This window comes from Geotrypetes seraphini, chromosome 7, assembly GCF_902459505.1.
Source record: "Geotrypetes seraphini chromosome 7, aGeoSer1.1, whole genome shotgun sequence".
NCBI lineage: Eukaryota > Metazoa > Chordata > Amphibia > Gymnophiona > Dermophiidae > Geotrypetes > Geotrypetes seraphini.
In genome coordinates this window covers 4,176,513-4,192,707 of record NC_047090.1, presented here as the reverse complement: position 1 = coordinate 4,192,707, position 16,195 = coordinate 4,176,513, and the positions used below count along the sequence as shown (strand labels likewise).

The window sequence follows — 16,195 nt, the reverse complement described above, 5'->3', positions numbered from 1 at the left end:
AAGCAAATTTGCATGCCTATCACTTCCATCATATGCAAATCTCTCTCATGCATATTCATTAGGGCTAGCCTGAAAACCCGATTGGCCTGGTGTTCCTCCAGGACAGGGTTGGGAATCACTGCTTTAGATGACATGAGAACAGTATCATAAGAACATAAGCAGTGCCTCTGCCGGGTCAGACCAGAGGTCCATCCCGCCCAGCAGTCCGCCCCCGCGGCGGCCCAACAGGTCATGACCTGCCTTAATCACCAGAAGGGGCCCCCTTGCCCCCTAGGTTTCTCATCGAAGTCCTATCTTCCCATCAATGTCCTAACCCTCCGGCCTTGCACCTGCACGACCTGGTGAGCTGTCTATACTTATGCAACACCCCAGCACCTCCCTCAGTACCCCACGATCCCCTTTTCCCTCAGGAATCTGTCCAATCCCTGTTTGAATCCCTGTTCTCCCATATGATTCTTCCTATTAGTAATGGTAATGCATATGTTACTTTTTAGTGCTTCAGTTTGTGCCTTGGAACATGGATATCAGGTTCTGTAACTTCAGCCAGCGTATTGAGAGAGGAATAATGATGGCATTTTCAGAAGTGTGGAGGAATAATGAAGGAACAAACAACTTTACGGTGCAGGTGAGAGCCTCCGGTGGTGGCAAGAACAGAGCTGTCACCCTGTTGCCTAACGGTTACGTTCATACTCTGAAGACTGAGAGTGTGTGAAAACGGTCCCCATACCTTACATGAGTAAATATTTATGGGATGTATCCAAATAATCCTCTAGAGCTGCCCTGAATATATCTTTCTGGTGAATAAAATATGTTGTAGTTGGAATGCCTTCAGTAATTAGCTACTGATGGGGGTCAGGGATTTGGTATTTTGCATTTTTACATCATCTTTGTTTGTCTAAATCTAAATAAACAGACCTACACAAGCATGAATAATGCTAGTTAATGGGCCTGGTATTTGTGCTATGGTGCTTTTCATTTCCTTAAATTTGACATTTTCTTGCTCAGATCGTGAATATAACTCTGACAGCATTTCGGGCGATGTTTCGGAAAGACCCTGTGAACATTGTCTATGCTGTTCGTGATGGGGCTAGATTCTTGAATGGATCCGATGTGAGTGACCTACTGAGGAACCTGAGTGTGGTGGAGTTCAGTTTCTACTTAGGCTTTCCTGTGCACCAGATTGCTGAACGTAAGTACTGTGCCTTTCCTTAGCGCTTTGGAAAAAGTTTGAGTTCAGTTAGAGGAATAGGTGCAAAGAAGTATTACTGAGCTAAAGAAAAGAAAAAGTACCACATGCAGCTTCTTGACTTTCATCACCATTTAACTTGATAGTCATCTCATTATAAAAACACCAATTGAAATATATTGCTTAAAATTCCTTATGCATTTATTCTTTAGGGATAAAAACCACACTTTGCCTGCAAAAACAGGTTTGTATTAATTAATTACATTAGCATAACTTGCCATGCTATTAATCGTACAATTGTGCCTCTGAGTGGTTTACTACAGAATCAGAACAAGGAAAGAGAATTGCAATAATTGTATAGAAAAGAGAGGAGAATAAAATTAAAGCAAGAGCAAATGAAATTTAATGTCGGCAAATGCGAGAATAACCCAAATTGTAGCTATGTGATTCTAGTTTCTACATTTGAAGTCACCACCCAGACAAAAGATCTAAGGTGCGCTAGTGTTTTTAGCATGAGCTGAAGATTAACGCTTGCAAACCCCGTGCTAAATGAAAAATACTAACGCAAGCTCTATGGAGGCGTTAGTGTTTAGCACGCGCGGCATTGTAGCGCACGCTAAAACATAGAAACATAGAAAGATGACGGCAGAAAAGGGCTGTAGCCCATCAAGTCTGCCCACTCTACTGTCCCACCCCATTAAGTCAGAGTGCTTCTCGACCCATGTAGAGATCCCACGTGGATGTCCCATTTATTCTTAAAGTCGAGCACGCTAGTGGCCTTGATCACCTGCACCGGTAGTTTGTTCCAGTGATCCACCACCCCTTTCTGTAAAGAAATACTTCCTGGTGTCACCACCAAATCTCCCTCCTCTGAGTTTGAGCGGGACACCTTAGTAAAAGGAGCCCTAAATATCATTGTGGACAATATGTTGAAATCTTCTGCCCACTGTGTGGAAAGCAGACTGTTAGGCATTATTAGGAAAGAAATAGAGAGTAAAACAAAGAATACCATAATGTCTCCATATCATTCCATGGTGCAACCACATCATGAGTATTATGTGCAATTCTGGTTGCTACATCTCAAAAAAGATATATCAGAATTCAAAAAAAATGTAGAGAAGGGGAAACAAAATGATGAAGGGGATGGAAAAACTCTTTATCTAGGGAAAGACTAAAGAGACTAGGGCTTGAGCTTGGAATGAGGGAGGATACGATAGAGGTCTGCAGAATACTGAGTGGAGTGGAATGGATAATTGCAAATCCAATAACACATTAACATAGTAAATGGCAGCAGATAAAGACCTAAATGATCCATCTAGTCCAGGGGTGTCCAATGTCGGTCCTCGAGGGCCGCAATCCAGTCGGGTTTTCAGGATTTCCCCAATGAATATGCATGAGATCTATTTGCATGCACTGCTTTCAATGCATATTCATTGGGGAAATCCTGAAAACCCGACTGGATTGCGGCCCTCGAGGACCGACATTGGACACCCCTGATCTAGTCTGTCCATTAGTTACATGCATTATAAATTCATAATTAAATTAAATTGTCCTTTTTTCTTTGATAGTTCTGGGCCATAGACTGTAAAGTCTGCCTGGTACTCTCCTTAGGTCCCAACTTCTGGAGCAGCCGTCAAAGCTAACTCCAGTCCATCCAACCATCTCATCACTTGCGGATACATAACTGTAAAGTCGTCTGCCCAGCAGTGTCCTCATGTTCCAAGTTACTAGAGGTCCCATCAATGTCTTCCCTAGCCCACCCTATACTGAATTGTCATATATGGGACACAGAACATGCAAGTCTGCCCAGTATCAGCCTTGGCTCTTCAAAATATACCATTAATTTTGTAATTTGAAATCTTCTGTTAATCCCACACTTTTTTGAATTCCATCACCATTTTCATCTCAACCACCTCCCTTGGGAGGGCATTCCAGGCATCCACCACCTTCTCCATGAAAAAGAATTTCCTAACATTACACCAAAAAGTCTACCTGCCTGCAACCTCAATTCATGCCCTCTAGTTTTACCATTTTCCCTTCTCTGGAAAAGATTTGTTCCTATATTAATACCTTTCAAGTATTTAAATGTCAAGTATTTAAAAATTTACTCTTTCAAATAAAACATACAAAGACTATAGAGATCACACAATGAAGTTGCATAGTAATGCTTTCAAAAACAAATAGAAGAAAATTATTTTTTACTCGCAGCATAATTAAAATCTGGCACTTGTTGCCAAAGGATATGGTAAAAGCAGCTAGCTGAGTTGAGAAAAGGTTGGGCAGATTCCTGGAGGTAAAGTCCATAAACTCTATTAAAGTAGATATGGGGAACGCCACTGCTGATCTCTAAAGATAGACAGCATGGAATCTTATTACTTTTGGGGATTCTGTCAGGTATTTGTGACCTGGATTGGCCACTGTTAGAGGCAGGATACTGGGATAGATGGACCTTCTGTCTGATCTAGTATGTTTTATTAAGTCTTAATCATATGTGTATAGTACTCCCCTGAAATTCACGGGGGTTCCATTCCAGGACCCCCCGCAAATTTTGAAAAACTGCAAATGGGTTTTTTAGGCAGGGGAGACAGGCGAGGGCAGCTGGAATGCTGGTGGGTGAAGGAAATCATTCGTCGTCTACTTCTTCCTGTAGTAAAGTCGGGCTACACCAATCAGGAGCTGCTTTGACAAGGGAGTGTGTGTGGTTTTGTACTTTGTGTCTGCAGTGGTTATCTGGTCACTTTGGTTAACATCTGGATACTTATACCTGTTTTTAGAATGCCTAAGTCACAACATATAAGTTCTGTCTAGGCAATTTTGTCAAACTTTCAATTATTGCAGGACAACTTACGTTTGGTCGGCCCACATCCCGCCCACCTCCCGCCCTAACCACTCCTCAAAAAATGCCCCTTTTTGCCCTGGGCGTACAATGGCAGTCAAAAGGCCTAAGATGCCTTTAGATATGTCTAAAATCCGTTTCGCTTATCGGCACTTGGACAGCCTGTCGTTTTGATCAAGTGCCAATTTAGGCGGGTTTTTAGACGTATTTTTGTTTGATTATTTATTTCATTTTATTTCTATTCTATTTCTTCCATTTGACTTTTTGGTGGGTAAATGTGTGTACCACGTATAAGTATGAAAGAATGATGGTGGAACGTTTGGGGACTAGTAAGTTCTTTAATGACCTTTATGGAGTCCATTGACTACTTTTGTTACATTACAGTAAGGGTCATGTTTCTTCCCTTTTCATTAGATTTCTTTACACATCGAGGGAGGGTGGGTGGGGGGAGGGAAATGTACGTTGAGGAGTTAAAAAATTTAATTATAATATTGAAATCACATCATATGTATTATTGTATTAATAATTAAGATGAGGATGGCAGTAAATGATTGTTTAATGTAATAATTGTATAGTTATTAGTGCGTTCCATACAGTATTTATGATTTACCAATTGTATTACATTATCAAAGTTTGAAAATCAATAAAGATTTAAACAAAAAATAAAAATAAAAAAAGAAGAGGGTAGGGAGGACTATGGAGGGCAGGAAGGAGTGGAGAGGAGGGAAGCATGTAGAATATTTCAAAGAAATTCCTAACTTTACAGATAGGAGCACCATCTATGTAAATGATATCTAAATGAGATATCTAAATGAATTAAAGGAATATGTAAAAAGGAATAGAAGGGAGGAACCGTTAACCCTTTCAGGACCAAGGGACATATTTGTCCCATAACTTTAAAATCCTATAAATTTTGATTGGGATGGTCTACAGTTCTAAATTTGATATGTACGGATTCCATATGATACTGCCTTTATGTAAACAAACTGGTTCCGACATTCATTCATTAGCGTCGTTGCCAGATTGACGAGAAGATTCACTTGCCACACTGTTCATAAGCCAGAAGTGTGATTTTTTTTAAATAAAAATAATGATATTTCACAAAAAAAATCAATTTTTTGGCATCTGCAAGCCCTTTTTACCATAAAAATGTCGTCAAAACCACAAAAATTGGCCTACGATCCTTATGGTCCTGAAAGGGTTAAACAATAGAATTCAGGGAAATTCAATTCATAAAATAAAAAGAATAGGGGTAAAAACAATGGAATAAAATTTAAAATAATTCATAAACTATGGAAAAAAAATCAAATAAGTCTGACAGATTATTTTTATTTATTTATTTATTTATTCATTCAATTTTCTATACCGCTCTCCGAGGAGAGCTCAGAATGAGTTCATTCAGGTACTCCAGCTTTTTTCCCTGTCTGTCCCAGCAGGCTCACAATAATGTACCTCATAGTCTCCCTGGGGTAACTTTCAAAGCGGAAGAAAGTACAGACATTCATTTTTGAAAATCTTGTAAAATTGACCCAGTGAAAGCAGTACATTTTTTACTCATGTGCAAGATTATAAAATTACCTCCATAATGGCAAGTATTTTGATTGTATTAAGGAACTAATCTCTCTATGTGTGTTATGTATATATAAAAAAATTGGGATACTGAAATTATTGTTACTAGTCAACCACAAGAAATGCTCTAAGAATTTTTAGAAGGAATGAGTTCAGTAGTAAGACAAATATTGCACAGCTTGGGAGAGTTTGGAAGAGCTGCTTCATGTTTTCTGCATGGTAGTTTTCAGATGTAAGTAGATGCCATCGAGCAAAGCAAGTTTCACCATGATAATGTTTCAGACCTTTTACTGGAGTCGCTGGCATGACACAATGAAATCTTTAGAAGCTGGAACCTGAGCTAGGAATATTCCTACTGAATGAAGACATTCTATTCACAATAACTGTTTCCTTTGTAAAGAATCTCTTTTGGTGAATGCTTGTAAAAGTTATGCACTCAGATCTAATTTTAATTTAATTCAATGTAATTTAATTAAAACATTTACATTCAGCTCCTTTCACCCAAATTCATCATGCAGAGTAGGTTACATCATGCATAAGCACCAGTATAAAAATTAAGAGAATGAAATAAAATTAAATTAAAAAATGACCTACTGTATACAAAAATAAATATAATATCAATATCCACAGTCTAATACTTTAGCACTCTGGAGAGGTCATAAAAACTCATAGAGCCAGTTTTAGTGGGACTTATCTTGGAAGGAATTGGTCCTACTTGGGTAAATCCAGCTCATAGGCCTTCATTCTATAAATGACACTTAGCAGCTAGATGCCACTCAACGCAGTTGTCAATCAACCACTAGGCTCCATTTATAGCAGTGGTTCCCAACCCTAATGAGTATGTATATAATGGAGGCAACAGGCATGCAATTATCCTTAGACAAGCAGGCAGCATATTCTCACATGTGGGTGACATCATCCACAGGGCCCTGGTACGGACAGTGGAAAGTGTAGTACCACTTTAAGCTTTAACAAGCTTTTAGACTGCCTGTACCATGCATGCACGAGTGCCTCTCCGCCCAACACCTACTTGCAAGTTCATCAGTTTTTCATTTTCCATGGAGTGAAGAAGACAAATCTTTTGTTTCTCCATCGAGTTGCCTTCCCGTTTAGATTTTCTTTCAATCTTTTTCAAGTATTTCAAGTTTCTCTTCTACTACTTTTCTTCTGAAAACAAACAATGAAGAAAAGAAAAAGAAATTTTAGACTTTCCTCAAACTTCTTTTACTTAGCGGCCTTCACACAAATTTCTATCCTGATTTCCTCTGTGATCATTGATGGATTTTCGGCTTTGTTTCTACTCCAACCTGGCTTGCCCTCTCCGTCTGTATCTGGCTATAGAGTGGAAGAGGGAAAACACTATTTATTTAATGTCAAAGTTTTTTTTTTCCTGTTTATTTATTTCCACATATAGGTCTGGAGACAGACTTCCAGTGACTGGGATTGGCCAGTATTGGAGCACATTGACACTTCGATCTGCTTCCATCAATGGCATATTAATAATAATAATTTTATTCTGTGTTTTGGATTTCGGCCCCTTAATGTGATTGAGTTTGACACCCCTGCTCTAAGCGATATGGAATAAAAAGTTATAAAAAGGAAAAAGAAAGTCTCACACAGTTCGCTTAGAAATCCTTAGAAGGGTTTTATGAGTACATGAAGGTTGCAACTGATGCTCCGTGTAGCCAACCCCCCCCCCCACTCTATTTCTCTTTATTTATTTATTTATTTTTATTTAATTTCTTTAAAGTGTGAAAATTATTTGTTTCACATTATGTGGAAATGCTCCGTTCTTTTTTCCTGTCTCCATGTTATACATGTAACACTGTTTTCAATCCCACCACTCTCTCTTTCAAAAAGCATTTCCCGATGATGCACTTTTTTCCTCCTTGTAACTTCATTTCGTTCCACTCTGGTTCTAGTTCCTCTCTGTTTTTGGAAAAGGTTGTTTTATTCCTTATTATCTTTCAAGAATTTAAATGTCAGTGTCCTATAGCTCCTATTCCCCCTCTTCTGCTCTCATTGCTGGAAGAACCAGCCCTGGTTGAGATGGATGTGGAATTCCGGTCTCCAAATAAGAGTCTTGATGGGTGTACTCGTATTATTTAGAATCCTCCCATGCGTTTTTTGTGTGGCCATTAGGAAATGCATGTTTGTGTATAGGCAAGTGTGTGTGTGTGTGTGTTGTCATTGAGAGATCTGTATTTACAGAAGTGTATTTTGTTTGTTTTTTGTTCTTCAGCCTTCTACTATCCACAGCTGAATATTTCCCAGTTATTGAAGAATTCCTGGGTGAGAACAGGTAAATGTATCAAGTTTAGACCTAAGGCAAACAAAGTGAGGTTTTTAAAAAATAAAAAATAAAACTGTGATTGCTCTGTTTTACTTGTTGGGGGAGGGGGCAGAGGAGATGCCCACCTCATGTATAAGGATAGATAACAGCAAAAACCAAGAAGTGAGGGCAGGATCAGGAGATTTCAGTAGACAGATAATTTTATTTGTACAGATAATATTTATACGGAATGGACTCGCAGTCTCAGATAAGCAACTAGGGCTCCCAAACTCGACACGGCCATGTTTCGGCAAATAAGACTGTGCCAGGAATTGTTTTGAGACATTATTGTAAATCATGTAAACTTTTGATTAAATATAGAAATGGAGCAATGGCAGAAAAAAAATGTGCCATAGTATAATGTTACTATAGTGACTTGGAAGAGACAAGGTTCTCTCACTGTGAGTCCATTCTCTATAGTGTATTTGGACTTCTTTTTCATTATTGGAATAAAAGTATTTGTCTACTGGAATCTCCTGACCCTGCTCTCACTTCTTGTTTTTTTTTTCTGTTACCTATCTGTTTTACTTGTGTTATTTCAAGTTATTTTTCCTTTTCGTCCACCAGCCTAGTCTCTAACAAATGGATTATGATCCTCAACCAGCAGATGGAGACAGAGAACACTGGGTTAAGAACTATTTTCCTGTGCTGTGCAGCTACCACATTCTCAGTATTCTCTGTCTCTAGCAGATGGTAGATGGACATACCGTACAGTGTTTTGGTCTGACTGGAAAGACCCCTGGACCCAGTTAGAAACTGGGTTTTGGTTGAGTGAATACAATTAGGTATTCCAGATCAAAGTCTTGAAGTCACCACTGAATGCACATATAACTCTTAACAGATAATGTAGTCATGTAATGTTGTACACTTCTTCCTCCATATTCGCGGGGGTTAGGGGGAAGAGCCAGCCCGCGAATATTGAAAAATCACAGATAATTTTTAGGGCCGGCTCTGACCCACCCCTCATGTGGGGCTAGCTCTGACCCACTCCCTCATGTGTCCCAGACCTTACCTGGTGGTCTAGTGGCGACGCGGGGCATGATCGATCGTCCTATTCTCCTGACCCGTGCAGAGCCATCATCAAAATGGCTGCCCTGAGAACTCGCGGCAGCCATTTTGATGATAGCTCTACATGGGGCCGGAGCTTAGGATGATCGATCCTGCCCTGCGTTGCAGCTAGACCACCAGGTAAGATCTGGGGAAGGTCCGGGATGCAGCTTTTCTTTAAAAAATATATATATATCGCGAATAACTGAATCCGTGGGTACTGAAACCATGGATTCGGAGGGAGAAGTTACTAGATGTTTATGTGTGGGTACACAAAGAGTCAAAAATCACCACTGGTGGAAACTTTAGAATAAGGGTGAGACAACATCCTCTATATGTATACTGTAGTTTACCTACAACATCCCCTATATTGTATGTATACTGTAGTTTGTCTGCACCACATGTTTTGTGTTGCTCAAGTGGGATAAAAGAATGCTTATTTCAGAGATCGTTTCTAATAACTATAGTTATCCTGGTCCAGAATTTCAGACAAAGAATAATGGTGTTCATGGAAGTGCCTTGTACACCGAATCCTTGTTACAGTGATAAAATTGGAAGGATTATCTCTCAAAAATTGTCTAGAACAATGTCTTAAAATATAAGTTGACATTTTTTTGTGTTTTTGTTTTTTTTTTGGTGTGGGGGGTGATGTTTAGTTCTTCTTGGTGTTCTGGAACAGCATATTCATGAAGAGGTGTTCCTTGCTGAAATGGAGCGGAAACTAGCTCAGCTAGTAAATGAGGCGTTGTCCCGGAGCCGGAGATGGAAACGTGCCAGCTTTGTAGGGAGCAATACTGTGCAGGTAAGACAGGCTTTCTCGCATTTGGGGTTGCAGAGCCACTTGCAAGTCAGATTTTAACACCCTTGCATCTGGAACTGGATCTACAAAACTCTACTGTGAGACATGTTTATGTTTATTAATATTTATATACCGCTCTTTGTTACAACATCAATTAAAAAGAGATGGAACACCAATAATTATAATACTGGTAAAAAGAGAGACCAAAAAACCTCAACAAAAAACCCTCATGCTATTTAAAAAGGCTTCTACAAATAGGGATGTTTTCAGAAGTTTCTTAAAATGCAGAATGTCATCCACTATTCTCAACTGCCTAATCGGGTTGTTCCAAAAATTCACCACTGCATATTTTACTCATTGACTTGACTTGAAAGTTGAGGATCATGTATCAAGGCTTCTCTCGGAGCCTAATCATGCGCTTCAGGTGTCACCTCTAGGTGTCACCATTGCAAGGTGTGTGGCTAGACTTACGTACTGTTATTTATGTGACGAGTTAGTCACTTAAATTTAGCTGTTTCCTGCTGAATACCACTGCTGTCTGGTAAAGTCATAAACATACCCCAGAAACTGCTCTGGTTAAGGCAGTATATAAATGTGGTAAATCATAAATAAATAATTCCAGTAGTATTTATATATTTCCTGTTTTTATACCTGGATAAATTTATGCATCTTACACATTTAGCCAGTTTAAATTTAGATGGTTGGATTGAGGGGGGGTAGTGGAGGGTAATTTTAAGCAGGGAAGTTTAACTGGCTAATTCTGGAAGTTAGTGATTAAGGGCTCCTTTTACTAAGGTGAGTTCAGTCAGGTATCGAGTCCGAGAGCAAAGTCCAATGCTTGATCAGCACAAGATTTGTGATGTGTAGGGCATCTCTGATGTGCCATTTTGTTGGCTGTACCTTGTTGTTTTGACAATTGACTTACTTTTTGAAATATCACTAGTGCAATTAAAATGCCTGATACAGGATTTCATTGTTATGCCGAAACACAGCCATGTTGCACCCGAATCATCTTTGGACTTTGAAGTTATATAAAAATTAAAGCTTCTTCAACTCGAGCTCTTGGGCTTGATAGCTCACTATTTTTTTTGCCGTTTTGACTTACATGGGGCCTTATTTTATCCTTCTCTTTGCTTCACTGTTGGTGTATTAGTCTCGTTTTACTCTACCTATAATATGGCTCTTAGGAAGATGGCTAGTATTGATAAATATTCTGTTCAGGCTACTACAATTCTAATAGTAAATATTCTAGTCTGAACGTATATAAAGATTGTGTGTCTCTTACTATATTCCAAAAAGACGCCTCAGCCCCACCACTCCACCGCTGTGTTAGTTTATACTGCGGGAAGTCTATTGTGGTGCCTCATCATTGGCTGTCAATTTGTAAATGTTATTAGTGTTTTTATCTTATTTCTTTTTTCTTTTGTTTTTCTGTATTTTATAAGATAAAAACACTAATAACATTTACAAATTGACAGCCAATGATGAGGCACCACAATAGACTTCCCGCAGTATAAACTAACACAGCGGTGGAGTGGTGGGGCTGAGGCGTCTTTTTGGAATATAGTAAGAGACACACAATCTTTATATACATTCAGACTAGAATATTTACTCTTAGGAAGATAGAGCAGCAACCAGTGGAATTTTATGGTATCTGTTGGATGCTCTTATTTGCCGTACCTCTACCAATTGTCTTTTTGCTAGGAACTTGATCCTTCCTCTTGTTGCAAGTATTATATGCTGGCATGTACTCACCCACTGTTCCCTCTTTGCATTTATTTATTTATTTTTAAAATTTCTATACCAAAACGGTTCACAAGGAGTTATACACATAAAATATTAAGAGTCTATTAAAAATAAAAATTAAAAAACAGACAAATTCAGTCTTACATAAAATCAGTCGCTCAAAGAAATGCATCTACAAATAGTTGAGTCTTTAACATTCTTCATCATTCTGTTGATAATTTCTCTGTTTGAACTCATTTATACTCTGCTAAACTTATTTTCTGGAAAATTCTTTCTTGTTTTCAAATATTACTTGGTTAAAGTCCTTAGATTTGTAAGAGAAAAATATTCTTATTTGACAATGACATAAAAGTGTGTTTGTATAATATTGGGTTATTACTATCAGTTCATTCTGCTTCATTGTGCTTCACTGGTCTGCTGATACATTTCAGTATGATCCAGAAAAAACCACAATCCCCTCACTGTTCACTGATATTGGAAGGCAGATGGCATAACTTTGCTATTATGCCAAAATCCTTGCCTGGCAGTCATCATAACAGCATAAGAACATAAGAGTTTCTACTACTTGGGCAGACTGAAGGTCCATCAAGCGCAGTATCCTGTTTCCTACTGTGGCCAACCCAGGTCAGAAGTACCTGGTAAGATCCCAAGGAATAAAACAGATTTTATGCTGCCTATCCTAGGAATAAAGCAGTGGCTTTCCCCAAGTCCATCTTATAACAGCTTATTGACTTTTGTTTTAGGAAATTATTCATACCTTTTTAAACCCTGCTAAGCAAACTGCTTTTATCACATTCTCTGGCAATGAATTCTAGAGTTTAATTACATGTTGTGTGAAGAAATGTTTTTCCAGTTTGTTTTAAATCTACTACTTAGTAGCTTCATCACATCACCCTAGTCATAGTATTTTTGGAAAGCATAAACAAGCGGTTCACTCCACTCAGTGTTTTATAGACCTCTATCATAGTTCCCCTTCTCTTCTCCAGGCTAAAGAGCCCTAGTCTTTGTGAATTCCGTATCTATGGATTCGGTTATTTGCGATTTTTGACCAGAAAATTTTTTTTTCATTTTTCGGGCTATTTTTAGCCCTGTAAGCCCCCCCCCCACCCTTAAGCCTTACCTGGTGGTCTAGTGGGTTTTCAGGCAGGAGCGATCTTCTCACGCTCCTGCCCCTTGCAGATTGCTCACAGGAAATGGCTCGAGAGACTACGGGAGCTCAAGGCAGCTATTTCCTATGAGCGATCTGCACAGGGCAGGAGCGTGAGAAGATCGCTTCTGCGTGAAAACCCGCTAGACTACCAGGTAAGGCTTAAGGGGGGGGGGGACTTACAGGGCTAAAAATAGGCGGGGGATAAGGGCAGAACCGGTCCGAATATTATTTGCGGTTTTTCCATATTCGTGGGCCGGCTCTGCCCCTAACCCCCACAAATATGGAGGGGGAAGTGTAAGTGCCTAATTTCCTTTCTGGTAAAATATGCATTCATAATTTAGGCAGAAGCGCTTAAGCTAGCCATAGAACTGGTGTAAATGTTTGCACCCAGACTGCAGAGGATATGCACATACAGTAACTTATTGAAGCTGAACACTGACAAAACAAAATTTCTACTGCTTGAAAAGGATAAGAATCCCTCCATCACAGAACTAGAAATAAACGCCTCCAAATACCCTATACAACCTACCTTAAAACTCCTAGGAGTAACAATAGACAGATGCTGCACAATGCAGGCCCAAATCAACAAGACCACCCAGAAAGCATTTCTAACCATGCGCAATTTAAGAAAAATCAGAAAATTATTCGACAAAGAGCAATATAGGCTAGTAGTCCAATCCCTAGTACTAGGTCTATTGGACTACTGCAACATACTCTATCTGCCTTGCCCGGCAACAATGATAAAACAACTACATACAATTCAAAACACTGCACTCAGATTAATCTACTCACTGAGAAAATTTGACCACGTCACCGCGGCCTACCTGGACTCACACTGGTTACCAATACAAGCACAAATTCAATTCAAACTATACTGTCTATTATTCAAAGCAATAAATGGCACAGCCTGTACCAAAACGCCACCACTAGGCAAAGAAGAACTAAGACCCCTTTTACCTACCCCCCTCTCAAAGGCACCCAGCGCAAGAAGATATTTGACAGTCTGCTGGCGACGCATGCAGCGAAACTGGACCACACTATCTCCAACCTGCTGATAACAACAAACGACTACAAATATTTTCGCAAAGAAATCAAAACCCACCTATTCAAAAAATTTATACAGATGGCTTAACCCCAACCGGACCCCCCTCAACGCAACTCCCCCCTCCTCCCCCCTTCACCAGTTCCCTTCTCTTTAGCCTCAAGCATGTCAACTGCTTCCCTAACGGTATATCTACTGGATCTGCACTATTTCCTATTTGTACAGCATCTTGTAGCTCTTGAAATATACAGCTCCATTATTCTTGTAACTTCTCCTGGAAATGACCAGAATTCTCTCTGTAATTATCCTGGAAATGTCCAGTTGTCTCTTTTGTAATCCGCCCAGAATTGCAAGGTTGAGGCGGAATAGAAATCAGTAATGTAACTTATAATATTCTGTGTATGAGTATGTTTGAACCATGTCCAAACTCCTTACATGATTGCAACTATCTATAAACAACACACTATTGAAGATATGTGTGTAGATGCAGAATATACTAGAAAACCAATCACTCCATTTGATCAGTACACACCAACGCCAGAAAAAGCGAAAGAAAAGCCTCAGACATGGAGAGGTGTTCCCACTCTCTTCCACCCAAGCATCACTGGCAAAAATCTTTCGCATATAACTTATTACTGGCGGGTGGGAGCCTTAAAATAGTCAAAAATAGCTAGAAAAAACAAGCTAGGTAGGAAAGAGCTAGGCCAATGATTGTTTCATGGTTTCTAAGCCACTACTTCAGGGCCGTGACACCAACGCTTCAGACTATTCTCAGAATCAAACTCCTGCTTGCTACAGAATAGCACATAGCTGGATTATTGCCTGTAATAAGGCACACAAAATTTGGGAGCTCAGCTAGTATCCTATAATGGCATGTTTGCACGCCCAATCTTTTAGAGAATGCTAGTATATGTACTCAGATTTAGGTGCAACGTGAGTGTGGAAAGTGCAAATAAGAATAGTAGGAATGCTCATGCCCTTCCCATGGGAACTGCCCCTTTGCAATTATGTGTGGGAACACTTAAGGCACCCAGTTCTAGAATGGCACTTAAGTGCATTTATGTGCATACCTGCCATTTTACCCTGTTTTTCGCTCAACTACTGTTACATTCCAATTCTGGACCTACATTTGGTTCCTTAACTTATGATGCTCTATACAGAATTACCCCCTTTGTATGTATGTGTGCAGATATGTGCGTATAGGCCAGAATTCTGGTCCTTTAGGTGTGTATTATCCCATTAGTGTGCACTAAAAAAAAATAAGCATACACTAAATTATACCAAAGGAATGACAACAGATCCCTGGTTCTTAAGTCTAACCTGTCAGCTGTATTTCATAATGTTCATGCTTGATACCTGAAGGGTCAGATTTGGTGTAGGGGTCTGGAAGGTCTGATTTGAGAGATAATTTTTTAAAATGTTTTCTTTGATCTTCTTGCAACAGCCGTACCAGTTCAGTTCAGTAATTGAATTATGCCGTGTACGGACTTCCTCGAGCATGATGAAACAGCTGAACCTTCATGTACTCATAAAACCCTTCTAAGGATTTCTAAGCGAACTGTGTGAGACTTTCTTTTTCCTTTTTATAACTTTTTATTCCATATCGCTTAGAGCAGGGGTGTCAAACTCAATCACATTAAGGGGCCGAAATCCAAAACACAGGCTAAATTGTGGGCCAGACCCCACCCAATCTCTGCCCCAGGCCCCGCCCCCATAATAGTACTAATTGTAATACCATTTTTTCCATTCATTTTTTATATATACACACACAATATAATCTTATTAACACATAATGGTTAACTACAAAATTAAACTACACAAAGCACACTGTATGCTTCTCAACATTCATTCCTATCAGAACACAGATAACCCCTATGCAAATACGGGACCAAAAACTAAAAGTACTAATATATACAGACGAAACCCTAAAATTCAAGATTCTGCATGAAGTACAAACCCCAGAGAAAAAGAAACAAATGTATTTCTTCCTGAACAGTGCAAAATATAGACAGCAGATGTAAATTCTCAAAATTGACACAATTCAATCACTAAATTGAAAATAAAATCATTCCCCCTACCTTTGTTGTCTCCCTCCCTCACCACTGTGGCTGTGCAGAGGCAGGAGAGGTACTCTTGCTCCCCCCACCCCTGCTCACATTGCACCACGGAGCCAGACCAGTAGGAAGATGGCACTGTAGGTGGAAATCAAGAGGTCAAGCCTACGGTTATAATCAGCCCCCCCCCCCCCCATCTCTTGCTGCCTCAATTTTCTCTTGTGGTCTGGCTTCCTCTCTCTTCAGCAGCAATTTAACAGTGCCGGCCAGTAATTTGCACCGCCGTGGTTGTCAACTTGCGCGTGCCGGCAGTGCACCAGAAATGAATTTAACTGTGTCGGTCCCAGCGATGCATCTTGACTTGGGCCGGCACAGTTAATTCATTTCTGGTGTGCTGCCGGCACGCACAAGTTGACAACCATGGCGGTGTAAAT

At 39.6% G+C, this 16,195-nt stretch overlaps 1 protein-coding gene across 5 annotated transcripts in view; it reads left to right on the top strand.

Moving 5' to 3' along the window:
* The window catches only part of KIAA1549 (KIAA1549 ortholog), a 171,424-nt gene that overhangs the window by 66,049 nt on the left and 89,180 nt on the right, over positions 1 to 16,195 (top strand). For all 5 annotated transcript variants that reach the window (XM_033951438.1, XM_033951437.1, XM_033951436.1 and 2 more), the window contains 4 exons: positions 495 to 625; positions 1,006 to 1,189; positions 7,834 to 7,893; positions 9,627 to 9,772. In XM_033951438.1, coding sequence (XP_033807329.1) covers positions 495 to 625; positions 1,006 to 1,189; positions 7,834 to 7,893; positions 9,627 to 9,772 — 521 coding nt within the window. The remainder of the gene's footprint in view (positions 1 to 494; positions 626 to 1,005; positions 1,190 to 7,833; positions 7,894 to 9,626; positions 9,773 to 16,195) is intronic.